The sequence below is a fragment of the Heliconius melpomene genome, chromosome 20, assembly GCF_056956725.1.
Source record: "Heliconius melpomene rosina isolate 202511_hmr_F chromosome 20, ASM5695672v1, whole genome shotgun sequence".
In the NCBI taxonomy this organism is placed as follows: Eukaryota; Metazoa; Arthropoda; class Insecta; order Lepidoptera; family Nymphalidae; genus Heliconius; species Heliconius melpomene.
In genome coordinates this window covers 3,136,094-3,149,803 of record NC_140408.1, presented here as the reverse complement: position 1 = coordinate 3,149,803, position 13,710 = coordinate 3,136,094, and the positions used below count along the sequence as shown (strand labels likewise).

At 31.1% G+C, this 13,710-nt stretch overlaps 1 protein-coding gene across 3 annotated transcripts in view; it reads right to left on the bottom strand.

The window, feature by feature from the left end:
• LOC146527552 (uncharacterized) overlaps positions 1-13,710 on the bottom strand; it is a 72,964-nt gene that overhangs the window by 11,616 nt on the left and 47,638 nt on the right. The window contains exons 1-6 of one of the 3 annotated variants that reach the window (XM_085204465.1): positions 8,451-8,642; positions 3,911-4,003; positions 1,877-2,060; positions 1,372-1,540; positions 803-912; positions 171-283 (exon numbers count right to left, since the gene is read on the bottom strand). In XM_085204465.1, coding sequence (XP_085060591.1) covers positions 171-283; positions 803-912; positions 1,372-1,540; positions 1,877-2,060; positions 3,911-3,912 — 578 coding nt within the window. In that variant the 5' untranslated portion in view covers positions 3,913-4,003; positions 8,451-8,642. Of the gene's footprint in view, positions 1-170; positions 284-802; positions 913-1,371; positions 1,541-1,876; positions 2,061-3,910; positions 4,004-8,450; positions 8,643-13,710 lie in introns of those variants that run through there. The other 2 variants (XM_085204463.1, XM_085204464.1) reach the window with 2 other exon arrangements.

The window sequence follows — 13,710 nt, the reverse complement described above, 5'->3', positions numbered from 1 at the left end:
TTTTCTAATACTCCAAGAAAATATTTAAAGTTAGCACTAACATAAACATTATATCTATTATAACTTTACATGGCTAATAAGAAAAAATCACCAATCTTCACAAAATTTAAGCAACGTTTTCACTAAATTGTTTTTTGTTGAAAAGACAGTTAATTAAAACGTTCACTTACTTCTCCAAGCCCTTAAAAGCCTCGCCGTCGATAACCGATATTCTATTTTCGTACAACGTCAGTATTTCTAAAGTGTCCAAACCCAAGAAGGCTCTATTGTGAATTGCTGTCACCTTTTAAAGAAAATTTGTTTTGAGTACTTAGCTATATAGAAAATGCGATTTTAGTTCTATTGTAAAATGTTTTACTAAAATACATAATATATTTTAGTAAAACATTGGCTATAAAAATATGTTTTCTGCTAACATTGGTTTATTTAACTTAATTTAATAGTTAAATATATAAATAAATATACATCTACATATTTTTTTCAGCTTCCACATATAAGTAAGATAAGCATAGATAATCCAATGTCAATACTATCCGTTTTTCGTCTGAATATGGGACATTGTGGATTGAATGGCAAAACTCATCCCCTCATTTTATCTATACCAGATCGGAAAATTAAAAAATTGTATTTTCTTGAGTGGGAATCGAACCTACATCACGTATTTTTTCTTGAAACGAAGCTCTTGAAATACGTCAAAATAGAAATAAGTCTCCTCTAATATTCAGTTTCCTTTTTAATACCACGAGATAAATGAACATATTAATTAATATTTATTATGTGTTATCAGTGATAATACAATTACCTTATTATGATTCATGTTGAGGATGAGCAGGTGGTTGAGATGTGTGAAGGACGAAGTGGGGATCGTGGCCAGATTGTTCTGAGACACGTCCAATTGCGTTAGCTTGTTGCCTAAAATAACGAAAGTGTTTGTTTAATTATATTAGTTTGATACTCTGTAGACTATATTTTATTATTATTATTTAATATTAATTGTCTACAATAAAAATAAATATTAAGTTAATTAAAATGATGAACATTACATTTCATTCCAAATTTTATTTTTACATATTTTGTTACCATTTTGCGTAAAGAAAAGGAAAATGCAATTTTAGGTGTAATCGTTATTTTAAATATCAAGTTGCTAACTTTATTAATAAAATTTTTAAAAATTATACATTCTATACGCTATTCTATTCTATTCTGTACGCCAACGTTATTTATTAGCACCTAATAAGTTATTTGTTGAAATGAAATTATTGTTTTTTCGACTTACATACATATCCATTGCATTAGGATTCTCTCATTTTGATTATTTATCAACCATCTTTTATATAAGAACATGAAATAACCGAAGATCATTTCACTTACCAATAGAACTTAAAGAAGAATCCTCTATAACAGCTAAACTGCTGTTATGTACGGTGAGATGGCGAATATCCAGGCTTAAAAATATATACGAAGGTAACTTCGCAAGGTTATTATGACGTAACTTGAGATAAAATATGATCATAGGCTTCGATCGTAGTGTGTTCATCGCCTTAAAAGAAAATGAATTTTATTATAAGTGTTATTTATACTAAAGTCAAATTATAATTAAATAGATAATAATTAAATTATTGTTTTAAAATGGCGTCTTTTTTGGCGCCAAATTGGCTATGCGCATGAAATTAGTTTTTTTTAATCCTGTTTGAAATGGAAAGCTTTTTTTTTTTCTTCATAAATGCTACGGTAATATTTTTTTTATTTTTTATTTTAATTACTTCAATTATTTTCATTTTTGTTGTTCATTATTGAATGAAGCCTTATTTTTAATTTAATTCTCGAGATCAATATTCATCAAATTATTTATAAAACTTTAGTAATATAAATGTACCTTTTGTATATGTTGTTGCTCCGTAAACTCGCATAATATGTCAAGACCGTTCTTCTTCACGGTACAGGTGCAAGGCGTGATGGTGTTCTGCGGCGGGCACTGCTGAGCTCCCTGTGGGTGTACTGGCCTTGCGAACAGTACTACGCAGCAAAACAGCATCCAACGTGGTAACATCTTGGAATACCTGAGTAAGATATCTTAAGAATTGAGTTAAAAGTGAATATATTCATTAATCTAGATGGGGAAAATAAAAGGATAAAATAAATATAGTTATTTATATAATTTAATCTTATTTTAATAATATATTTATAATAAATAATTACTTTAAATATTTTTTGCTAATAACGAAAAAAATTACTAATAACGAAAAATGTGCACACGTATCTTACACTGTTAATTTTACAAAACGCCGAATTATTTCAAAAGGAACACTAAGCAAAAAGAAGCATTGAAAAGAAAAATAATAAAAATTAAATACAAGATAAAACATTTTGAAAACAAAAAATATATTCCTATTCATAAACAACTTTGTTAAGAGCTTGCAAATCCTAAGAGGTTTGGAAGCTGACGAAAAAAAAAATATATTTTTATGACATTTAATTTTCGTAGCGGCAAATTGAACTTTATAATCTAGCTCTAGTTTATAAATTATAAGATTCGTTGATAGATGAATTATTATCCTTAGGGGCTTATAATATTTTTATGAAAAATATTTTACTTTTACTTTTTACACTAGAATTAAGAAATGAAAATTAAGTAAGGATCTGTAACTTTATGTTACTTAATTAGAAGTAATTATCGCATCATTCGTAATTATTTTTTAGCGGTTTGCTTTAAAATGTCTGTTTCACGCTTTTTCTTATCGTTATTTTTTATTAAAAGGCAAGCAGAAACGATGTTGAAAAAACTGCCGAAATACAAAGTCACGTGTTGAATGGCGAAACTCAACGCCGCACTTTGGATTTCTGAAATAGGAAATACGTCGAATGAAAATATTAGATATTTCATTTCCTCGAGTGGGAAAGGAACCCGAAACCTGTCACATTTACACGCTTGTGCCCCCCGGGCCACGACTGGCCTCAACGTACACACATTCGGACATACATATGTAAATACGCTCTGAAAATACAACCCCTCTTTAGGGTTTCACCGCAGTCGGGTAAGAGCGTTTAATTGGTGGGTTTTCCAATTTATATAAATAATTAAGTTACACACGCTACTACTATATATGTACATACTCGTACAAGTATATAATTTAAGCTAAGGTTTGTGAACTTTTAGAGGAATTATATATTTAAAATAAGCTTATAATATTTATTACACTTCCCGTTTAGGCATAACAGCTTTAGTAAAAGTGTGACAAATTGAATATAGAGAAATTTTGTTTAAGAATGAAGGAATTGAGATTATTCATAAAAACGAACAACGAAACAAACGAAATAAAGTAAAATAAAAATAAAAAGCTCATAATATAGACGTAAAAGAAGAAATAATTGACTAAAACATTCTGTCCTATTGTAGAAATTCCCATATTAATTGCTCAGATAGCAATCTCAAAGCGGCGCGGGCTGGTTCAGTATAGCTACCTAGCTACGTATTATACTGGAGCCGCGATACGACTTCCGGTTACGAAGGTCGGGTCACGCAAGAACACCTCAAGGTTAGCCAGCCAAATAATTTATATTAATTATTTACGTACGGACATATATTGCTCTATTTTATATAGGAAACTTAGCTGTTATTATTATTGTTGTTCATTTGAAATATTTTATATGAATTTTGATTTTAATTTGGATTTTTAATTGAAATTTCATATTTTTTGAAAGTTTATTGAAACGTTAAAAAAACACCGCTTAAATATTTATATATTTTTTTTTATTTTTCGCATTAGTAGGTAAAGGGAACCAAGAAGAAATAGGAAGGAAAATGCTACAAGATAAGCATTTTCGCACCATTTACAGTAAAATAGGGTTCTCGTAGGGTTGGTTAAATATAATTTATAGGTAACACTGTGATAGAAAATCTAATACTCACATTTATTTCTGTGCGTGTCAGGTCGGCGATTACGGTGAGGTCTGCCACGGTCATGGAGCACTAGGTCATATTTTTAAACATCCTCTGCTTGCCCTATAAGCAATTTACATCTTTTTTAATTAGTATATCTTGAAAAATTATAGTATACTTATCTAAATATCTGTCTATGTGGAAATAGAGAGAAATATGTACTGAATGCATGTACAGAACAAAAATAATAAAAAATCAAATCAAACCAGCTTCACGCTTGATTAATTGACCTGCACACACCAGAGTAGGCAATGAGAAACTAGTGTTAAGACACTCCGTTCCCCACTTTCCGCCGAACTAAAATAATAATACAAAAAATTAACATGTACAAAATATTTTGTTAGGAGTAATGTATAATTAGACAATACTTGTTTTTATACCACCTATAAAATATACATACTTATATACATATAGCAAGTCATATTTCATGATCCAATGAAGGTAAAATATTATGACGGAATACGCAAGTTGCGCACGCAAATCTAGAACTAAGGTGAGGATTATGCTTATCCTCTTTCTTTCTAGGTATACTACAAGAGGGTCTTAAATCGATGTCAATGTATACATACAGTAAAATTGTAATTAATTGCTGTCTGTACATGGAAGATATACGAGAAACTATTACTGAGGGCATCTGTCGAGGCCAGTCGTGACACAGGGGAACAGAGGGTGGCTGTAAATTCGACTGGTTGTGGGTTCGATTCCAATTCGAGGAAATGAAATATTTATTTAAATTTATATTTTCATTTCTTCCCTCTGGTGTCAAGACAAGGCACGGCGTTGTGTTCCGCGTTTGCGTCTCCCGCGACGCACAACACACATGACTCAATGCTTCCAGAATTTGTCGGCAAGTAGGGATAGGAGTGTCTTAACACTAGGTTCCCTCTGCCTACCTTGCTGTGGGCGGGATGCAAATGTGACGCTGATTAATTTAAATATGTATTTCACGCGGGCGGAGCCGCGAGCAGGTTGCTAGTTATACAATATCGCCCTATAACTCGATTAAGTAAATATATTCGCTAAAGTAGCAATGTACACATGAAGTGAATTAACTACTTCATTATTAATATTATAGTATGGAGTAATATATACTATAACTTATTTCATATGTTAGTTAATACCTTCCAACTAAACTAAATGGTAAAGAAAGTTCTTTATTTTTAGAAGACTTAAAATACATATCGAAATATATTTAGAATTTCAAGTTAAGTCTATAAATGTTAAAAGATTTTCATTTTTATTATAAATTTTATTGAACAAACACAAGCTGAGATGAAACATTGAACACCATTAACCGCTTACGCCTCTTAGAATTTACAACGAGCTTGGATTACCGTTCTTCTTAATTAAAATTTTATTTTAGGATCGTTCAAAAATTCATACCAACGAACGTCTTGGAGTTGTAAAAGATGCTTTATAAGAAATTTAAATCTTCTCTTAAGTATTCACTTATATAAAATTACATACCACTTCTTGCTTTTCTTTACAAAGTTATTATAAATCGGCATATTTGACTGAGGCGGTCTAGTGCAGTGGCACAAGCATGTGACAGTGAAGGCACGGTAGTGGGTTCGATTCCCATTTGGGGAAAGGAATTATTATTTATTATTATTTTATTTTTTTCGCTTTGGTAACAGGGAAAATCGCTGCGTTGAGTGCACTCAACAGGAAGTGCCTCCAGAATTCAGTGGAAAGTGGGGTACACTAGGTTCCCAGGTTCAGTTGAATATATTTTTATGATTTTACTTACTAAGCCCTTGTAATATATAGGATATATTACTAGGGTAGATAATTCTAAATCTACAATTAATACAGATTTTGAAGTCTATCATCATCAAAAAAGATAAAAGCTTTAAGATAAGTAACGACGAATAAGGTAACAAATATATTAGAACTCAAAGTAATGCGAATTTTAGCATATTATACTGTGCATTATATTTAAGTGCTCTGTTTCTAATTTGAATAAGTAGATTTTATATCATTTCTTTCCCTAATATATGTATGTCCCATATTAAATGGGACGTTATATTTGATCTAAATAAGAAAAAGCTTATTTAAAGTAGGTGTATACTATTAGATAGATGTAAAATCTAACTAAAACGCGTCAAACTAAAAAAGGTTATATAAAATACAGGAAAGAAATTTTTTGGCTAAATTACATATATGTCAAGAGTTGAAAAATAGGTATTGTAATCAAATTGGAAAAGAAAAACGTATTACTTTAAATAATATAAGCTTTAAATTTTGTTGTGTAATTTTTGTATGTAAAAAATATTTTTTAAGATGTTTTGAAAAACTATTTAATACATATAGTATACGAATTTCCAAAAAAATAATTTTACCAAATGATGAGTATTTTAAAATTATAATATGATATATGTTTATTATTTAGTGGCTAGCTATATCAGTTCCTGGAGTGAGACCTCCCGGACGCCCAAGGAAGCGCTGGTTGGATGTCGTGATGCAGGACATGAGAGCCAATGGTCTAACCACCGAGGACGCAAAAGACCGTGCAACGTAGAGTAGGTTGAGTAAAAGGGCAGACCCTGGCAATATCCGGGATTAATGCCAGGAGGAAGAAGATAATGTTTATTATTTACTTTATATATATTCTAAATATAACACCCAATTCTCTTGTTTTAAAACTTTCATTTGAATTATAAATATTTTCAATTGTAGCAAAACAAAATGCAACAAAATATAATAAACTTAATATAACATTTTATATTATCTTCGCAAAACAGGAAAACACATATGAATGTACGAGTAATATAAGGAAAATCATTTTACGGTTACGATAATGGAAAATAGTCGTACGTGTTTCAGATAGCATTACCTTTGGGAAACTCATATGGTGTTGTTGTTACGTACCTACAATTTCATAAAGGGCATAATGTTTGTATTTCTAAATATAGATAGATATATATGATTACTTTTTTTATGTTTTCGTATAATATATTTTCCTATTTTCCTTTGATTTTTATATTTAATATTCCAAGTTGTACCTTTGTAGAGAAAATTTGGTTGAACCAAATGTTTTTTAAGCATTACCTCTACGAAACAGAACAATAAATAAAAAAAAATAATGTATATAGTTGTAATTCATTATTAATTATTATTTTTAAAATATAAAATTTCATTGTATCAGAAAAGTAAAGAATAATAAAAAATCCACTAGTTCTCATTAATGCTTAACGCATAAAATATTTAAGAAAATTGTGGTTGTTAAAAGTTTTAATAATGAATAAACCTTTGTAAATAAATCTTTGCAATATAAGTAGAAAAAAAAAAACTTTATAAATTCGATACTCAGCGAAATTATTTAAGTAGAGATGTAACTCTCGTCTTTCTATATATGGATAACTATATATATAAAATCACTCACTCACTCATCACGAAATCTCAGAAACTACATGTGCTAGGAATCTGAACTTTTGCATAGGAGCTATTTATAGGACGTAGGTGCTCGCTAAGACGGGAATTTGCAATATTCGACTTCTAAGGAGTTGTTTTTGGGGTGAAAGTTTGTATGAAACTTCGTTACTACAAATGCTAGGAGTCTTAAATTTTGCATGGACGTCACTTATAGGACGTAGGTACTCATGAAGACAGAAATAATAATACAATAATATAAGAAAGACGAGAATTAAATTAATTTCCACTCAGTTCACCTATAACATAAATAAATTCACACGTACATATATTTGAATGTGTACAGAACACCTAGCAAATTCAATAGTAAATAAATACTGCGAAGTTAAACGCAATTCTGTCTACAATACACTCTTGAACCAACTATTTATACATCACCTGGTGAGTGCCCATACCTGTATATGTACATAATTTATATGAAAGTTTGTTTAGGACTGTCTGGAATAACTTATTACTTAAGTGTATTATTTAGTAAAAGCTGCGAGTGCTCGTCTATCTGTCTGTCTGTGGATTTATTAATATGTTTAAACTTCATAATTTTGTATGTAAATATCTATTTTGCTGTTGATATTTTAATGTATAATACAAATATATGTTTAAATACAAATATAAGGTGTGAACGGATCACTAAAAAGTGCTTGAACGACTACATTTTATAAATATACTTAAGAAACGGTTTGTCGGTTCGATCCACATTCGGAATAAAATATTTAATATTTTCATTTCCTCCTTCTGGCACACTCAGCAGACAATGTTTTGATAACTGAGCGGAAAGCAAAAGCGGTAACGGAGAGTTTTAACACTAGGCTCTTGCCTACCCTGCCATATGCAGAATAAAACCTAGAATAACAATGATTCTGTAGAGTCATCATTAAAATCTATATTTAATATTAGTTATATTGCGTACATATCGAGTAATCAACAAGGTCATGATATCTTAACCCAAGACAAATATACTATATTATCTCTATACCCCAAAACATATATGTTAAAAAAGTTCATAATAAACTATAAAATGTAGAAATAAACACCATTACGTCACACAATTATAAATAAAACAAAATACACACACACACACCTTACCATTAATTATTATAACAGACTAGCACTTCACACCAATAAAGTCACACACAAAAACCAATTCCACAATGTTTGAATCAACAACTTTCATAATTCAATTCAATTCTAATATTACTTGTAGAGTGATTTAATTCTATTTTTTCTATATATTTATTAGTATCTTTACTCTCTCGCAGATCGACACGGACTGCCCAGGCCCCTAGATCATCCATTATCATTTGATAGCCCATCTCCGTCCGCGTGTCATTGTGCGTAATGGTATGAGCTGCCGGTTCACGGCTTGTGATCGACACTGATCGAGTCGGTGAACCTTTGACTGGTGTTGGTACTTTGGGTTATTGGTTTTCATCTTTAGTATTTAGTTTTTTTATATATATTTTTTATTTATTAATTATAATATACGTTTACGTGGAGCTATTATTAATACATAATAATTCTTTATATAAGATGTACAAAAATATTTATATGTTTATTATTTACACATAATGTGTGTGCCAGTCGCGGTGCATGAGCACAGAGCGTGTGACTGTTAACGCTTCTATTGTGGGTTCGATTCCTACTCAATGAACTAATTATTTTACTCACTTTTTGTAAAAAAAATCATAACTAAGAAATTATATAAAAATCTTTATTTTTTTATTATCCATTTACTTACTATATCTACAGTATACTTAAATTTGAATGTTGTTTTTGTATACTTTGTAAAAAATCCACTATATAAATATTGGAGACAGCTAAGAGACAACTTCTCCCACAAGTTACATAGTTAACACAGCAGTCAGTTATGTCAAATTATAAAGTTTTCCAAAGTTATGGCGACAGAAAGCTCTTCGCCTAATCAAATAAATTAACAAATTCAATGTTATTCTGTATATTTATAAGATTGTTATCAGTTTTAATATATTTTAATTGGAATATAGCGTACAATAATATAGCACAAGCATAGGCATAAACGTGCTACTGTAAACGCGACAGCTTGGGGTTCGATTCTGATTCAAAGAAATGAAATATTTTACATTTTCCTTTCTTCGTCCTGTTGGCGAAGAAAAAGCACCTGGTTGATATTCGCAACTTACCATCCAATGCCTCTAGATTTTAGTGGAACGTGGGGGGCAGAAGAAAAACCTGAAAGTGATGATGAAATTCAAATTGCTAAGTGCTTTCTGTATCACAGCTAAATAACACCAAACTAGAAAATACAAAAAAAAGGTGATAAAATATAAGCAGTTCTTAAAATTAGCGTGTTCTACCAAATAAACTCTTAAGTATAAAAATTTGAACGTAGAGGGATTTGAACCCGCACCTATTGGAACCGTCTAAGAGAGGGACCGTATAAGAATTTCGACGTAGTTTGATAAGAACGTATAGCTTAGTGTACAGAGCGCTTGGACGATTTCATTTTCTAAAATAAATATTTATATGTATGACTTTAAGCCCACATCTTTCAAAACTATTTTTATATATTTAATATATATTTTTTTTCATAATTTTACTTCACAAACATTTCTTTGAACATTCAAATAAAATGAAAGACAAAGAAAAAAGAGAAAAGTATAAAGAAAAACTTAAGCACAATTGCGGTCGACTAATACACAAAGAAGTCTAGAATGTTATTCGGAGCTTTTGAATTATTGTTATTTCTGCATAAACTACAATTTTTCGTTCATTTTCTCAAAAATAAAATTGTAATTATAATAAAATTGTAGATGCCATTTTTTAAAAAAACAATGTATGAAGATAGTTTTCTTTATAAAAAAACCAACTTCACGCTATATCCCGCGCACAGCAGGTTAGGCAGAGAGAACCTAGTGTCAAGACACTCTGTTTCCCACTTCTCGACACCGGAACGGAGAAAATGGAAATATTAAATATTTCGTTTAATATCATAATTTCCGCTTAAAAGAAGTTGTTTTAATTACATATATCCTTAATTAATCTGTAGCTTTGCAATAGCTTTCTGTATTTAGTTTATAACCACTTAAATCAAAGTAAATATTATATGAGACCGTCAAGTGTGGGACACTCGAGCTCAAAATGTGGAATTCAAGTATTTGCGGGTTATTTATTCAAGTAATGAAATTAATTTCACGGACATTTATAGTTCAGAAGTAAGTTATTATTTTTTAACTATACGCTGTATCCCGCATATAGTAGAGGAGGTAGGGAGAACTTTGGGAACTTTGGGAATTTTGGGTTTGGGTTTGGGAGAGGTTTAGTTAAGTTTCGTTAATTCCTAGCGTTAAGACAGTTTTGAGACTTGTGAACTTCACGCTAAACTTCACGCTTTGTCTTGTTACTAGAACCAGGAAATGAAAGTATTAAATAATTAATCCTGAACCCACAACCGTCACGCTTAAAGCCATGTGCTTGTTCCACTGCACCTCAGCAGCCTTATAAATAATAGCCTTAAAAAATAAAATAAAGCAGATACATGATATTATTGGAAATTAATTAAGTAATTAATTTACGTCTCAAATTGTAGAGCTAATTAAAATAACAAAACTAATTAATAAAAACAGACTCCAAGCAATATTGTAGTGTAATTATAATATAAGTTCATATTATAACATATTTAAATTTAATATAAACTTTTACTACAGTGTTACATCGAAAGCCGCAATTTAACTGTTGATAAAATTGTGGCAGGCGTCAACTTTATATCGATTTCTGGTTAATACCTAGACAAATCTATAATTTATATAACTACTAGTGGACCAGAACGCGGCTACGCCCGCTTGAACTATACGAATATTTATTAAATATATTTATGAAATTATTTACAGTTTTCAATAGAGAGATGAGTTAAGCAAGCTCATTTTGGGTGACGTTTTCTAACAATAAACTTTGCAAATCGTTGCTTAGCAACGGTCGCATAGCCACGATTGTTATTAACATGGTGAAATAAATTGCATGTCAAATTTTAAGTATTTTAATATATTGGTATATATCGATAATATTACAAATATGAGAAAAAAAGTATCCTATGTTCATCCGGAGACCTCTATATGAGTATTTTATCACAATTGAATTAGCGGTTTTGCCCTGATTGCGTAAAAGATCATCTGTCTGACAGACAAGCAGACAGAGTTACTTTCAAATTTATAATATAGGTATGGATTAAGCTATTTTTATATGAACTGTAACTTTCGTTTAGGTAGGACAAACTGTCAAGGGAGTTAATTTTCTTATGGGGAATCCACTGTTAAGACACTTCTATACTCCACTTTTATTTTGTACATTCAGGTAGAGACGTATCCACTAAGCCGCCATAGCACCGCGCTATCATTTTAGGGAAAAAATAAAGCTTTTTATCCATTCTGACATCCCATTTCTTCCTTAATTGAATTTTGCATTCCGTAAAGGAATTTCTTTTTAGATTTCTATCTACCTCTACGTTATGTTTTACTAAGTTGTTTAACCTGTGCGTTTGTAATTTTTCTCCTTTGTATTCAATAGTCATTTTCATTCATTTTTTTTCTAATTAACTGTAAATATTTATGTTATTCTCTTTTTTTCTATAGTATTTCCACATACTGCTGTCGTCCGTGCACTTTTTTACTCTTCTCATTTGTCGTTTTGTATTTTGTTATTTTCTAGTAAATTGTTTTAATACTTTTCAAAATATTCCTGTTGATTTTGGATGGAGTCTGTTTTACCTTCGATTTAGAGGACGACCAACAGTCCCTCCAGAAGCCAGATCCGGTGTTCACCTTCTTCTTTTAGATTAGTTGCTTCATCATCCAGATCTAAAATTTGCCCTTTTTTTCAACATAATGCTGCTTAATGCAAATATCCAAAATTTTCCCATTTAAAATAAACTACATATGTTTTAAAATGAACAAAATGCTGAGGGTAGAGTAATACTTGTAAGTAGCTTTCAGGTGCAGTGGCTGTGCACAACCAGCTAAGCTAATGGACTTTAAGCGGTACTAAAATCAATTAACATCAGAATGTGTAAAGTACTTTACTGCTTTATAACTCACGACCGTCGTAATTACACTAGCGGACAAAATATGACATTATTTTTTTTTTTCAGCTTCACGCTGTGTCCCTCACGTAGCAGGCTAGGCAGACAGTCTAGGGTTAAGACACTCTATTTCCCACTTTCCACCAAATTTTGCAGGCATTGCGTGTTGAGTGGTGGAGCTCTCCGCCGCGGTCTGCCCCTATATCAGAGCGAAGAAATGAAAATACTAATTATTTTATTTCCTCGCGTAGGAACCGAACCCAAACCTGTCGCGTTTACACGCTTGTGCGCGTTTGCCATGGCCTCTATAATTTTTAGTTTTTATTATTGGTGTAATTATATATTGCCTGTGTGTGTATTCAGAGCATCAATTTGCTCAGTAACACAATAAATAAACAAAGCTAAAATAACTCTCTATTAATTCATGATAGTATATATTTATTCCCGTCTAAATACATTGAAATGAACAACAAACACACAAAATTTCGATCATCACTAAATATTGACGAAAAACTAAATAAAATGAACAGAAACAAGTGGTAGTGCATATTTTGGGTCTATACTTTCAACATATTACTACAGATATTGCGAATATCTTGAGAAGATACTTGGCTTAGCAGCACATGGATTCGACCTGCCCATCGTGCTGCTGCGCGGAGCGATGCCTGGCAGTTGCGACCCAACTGTAGGCTTAAGAAGCCCCTTTTAAAAATGTGCCTTAATACTCACCTCCACTAACTGATCTTCTATCTCTACTTAACAAAATTAAACTAACTCTACCCCTAGGTAGCGCAAGAGCCTTTCATACAGAATAGACAGAAATCGAACCCATAGAGTTAAATGAAATCCAATTAAAATTGGTTAAATGATATAACAATTTACGTGGCAAGATTACTTACGATTCTTTTTTTAACTAGCTTTTATCTACGGCTTCGTCCCTCATGTCAAACGGAAATAACTAAGAATTTTGTATAATTTGTTATGAATGTTAATATTAATTCTAGATTCCCTCTGTCTCTCTACATGAAGTTACACAGCAAAATAAAGAAAAAACAATGGAACTCTCCTTTACTTCTTGATATATTTAAAATTTCAACATTTCCAATCAGACGACCATTACGAAAAAAAAATATCAACCCAACACGTCAATGTCAAACGCTGAAATAAATAGCACAAAACATAACTTTTGCTTTGAAAGCGAGATCAAAAGGGAATACTAGGGCGGCATAACAAATAATACCGGCTACCGTGAACAACCTACCTATACATCTCAATGAGTCTCTGAACATCT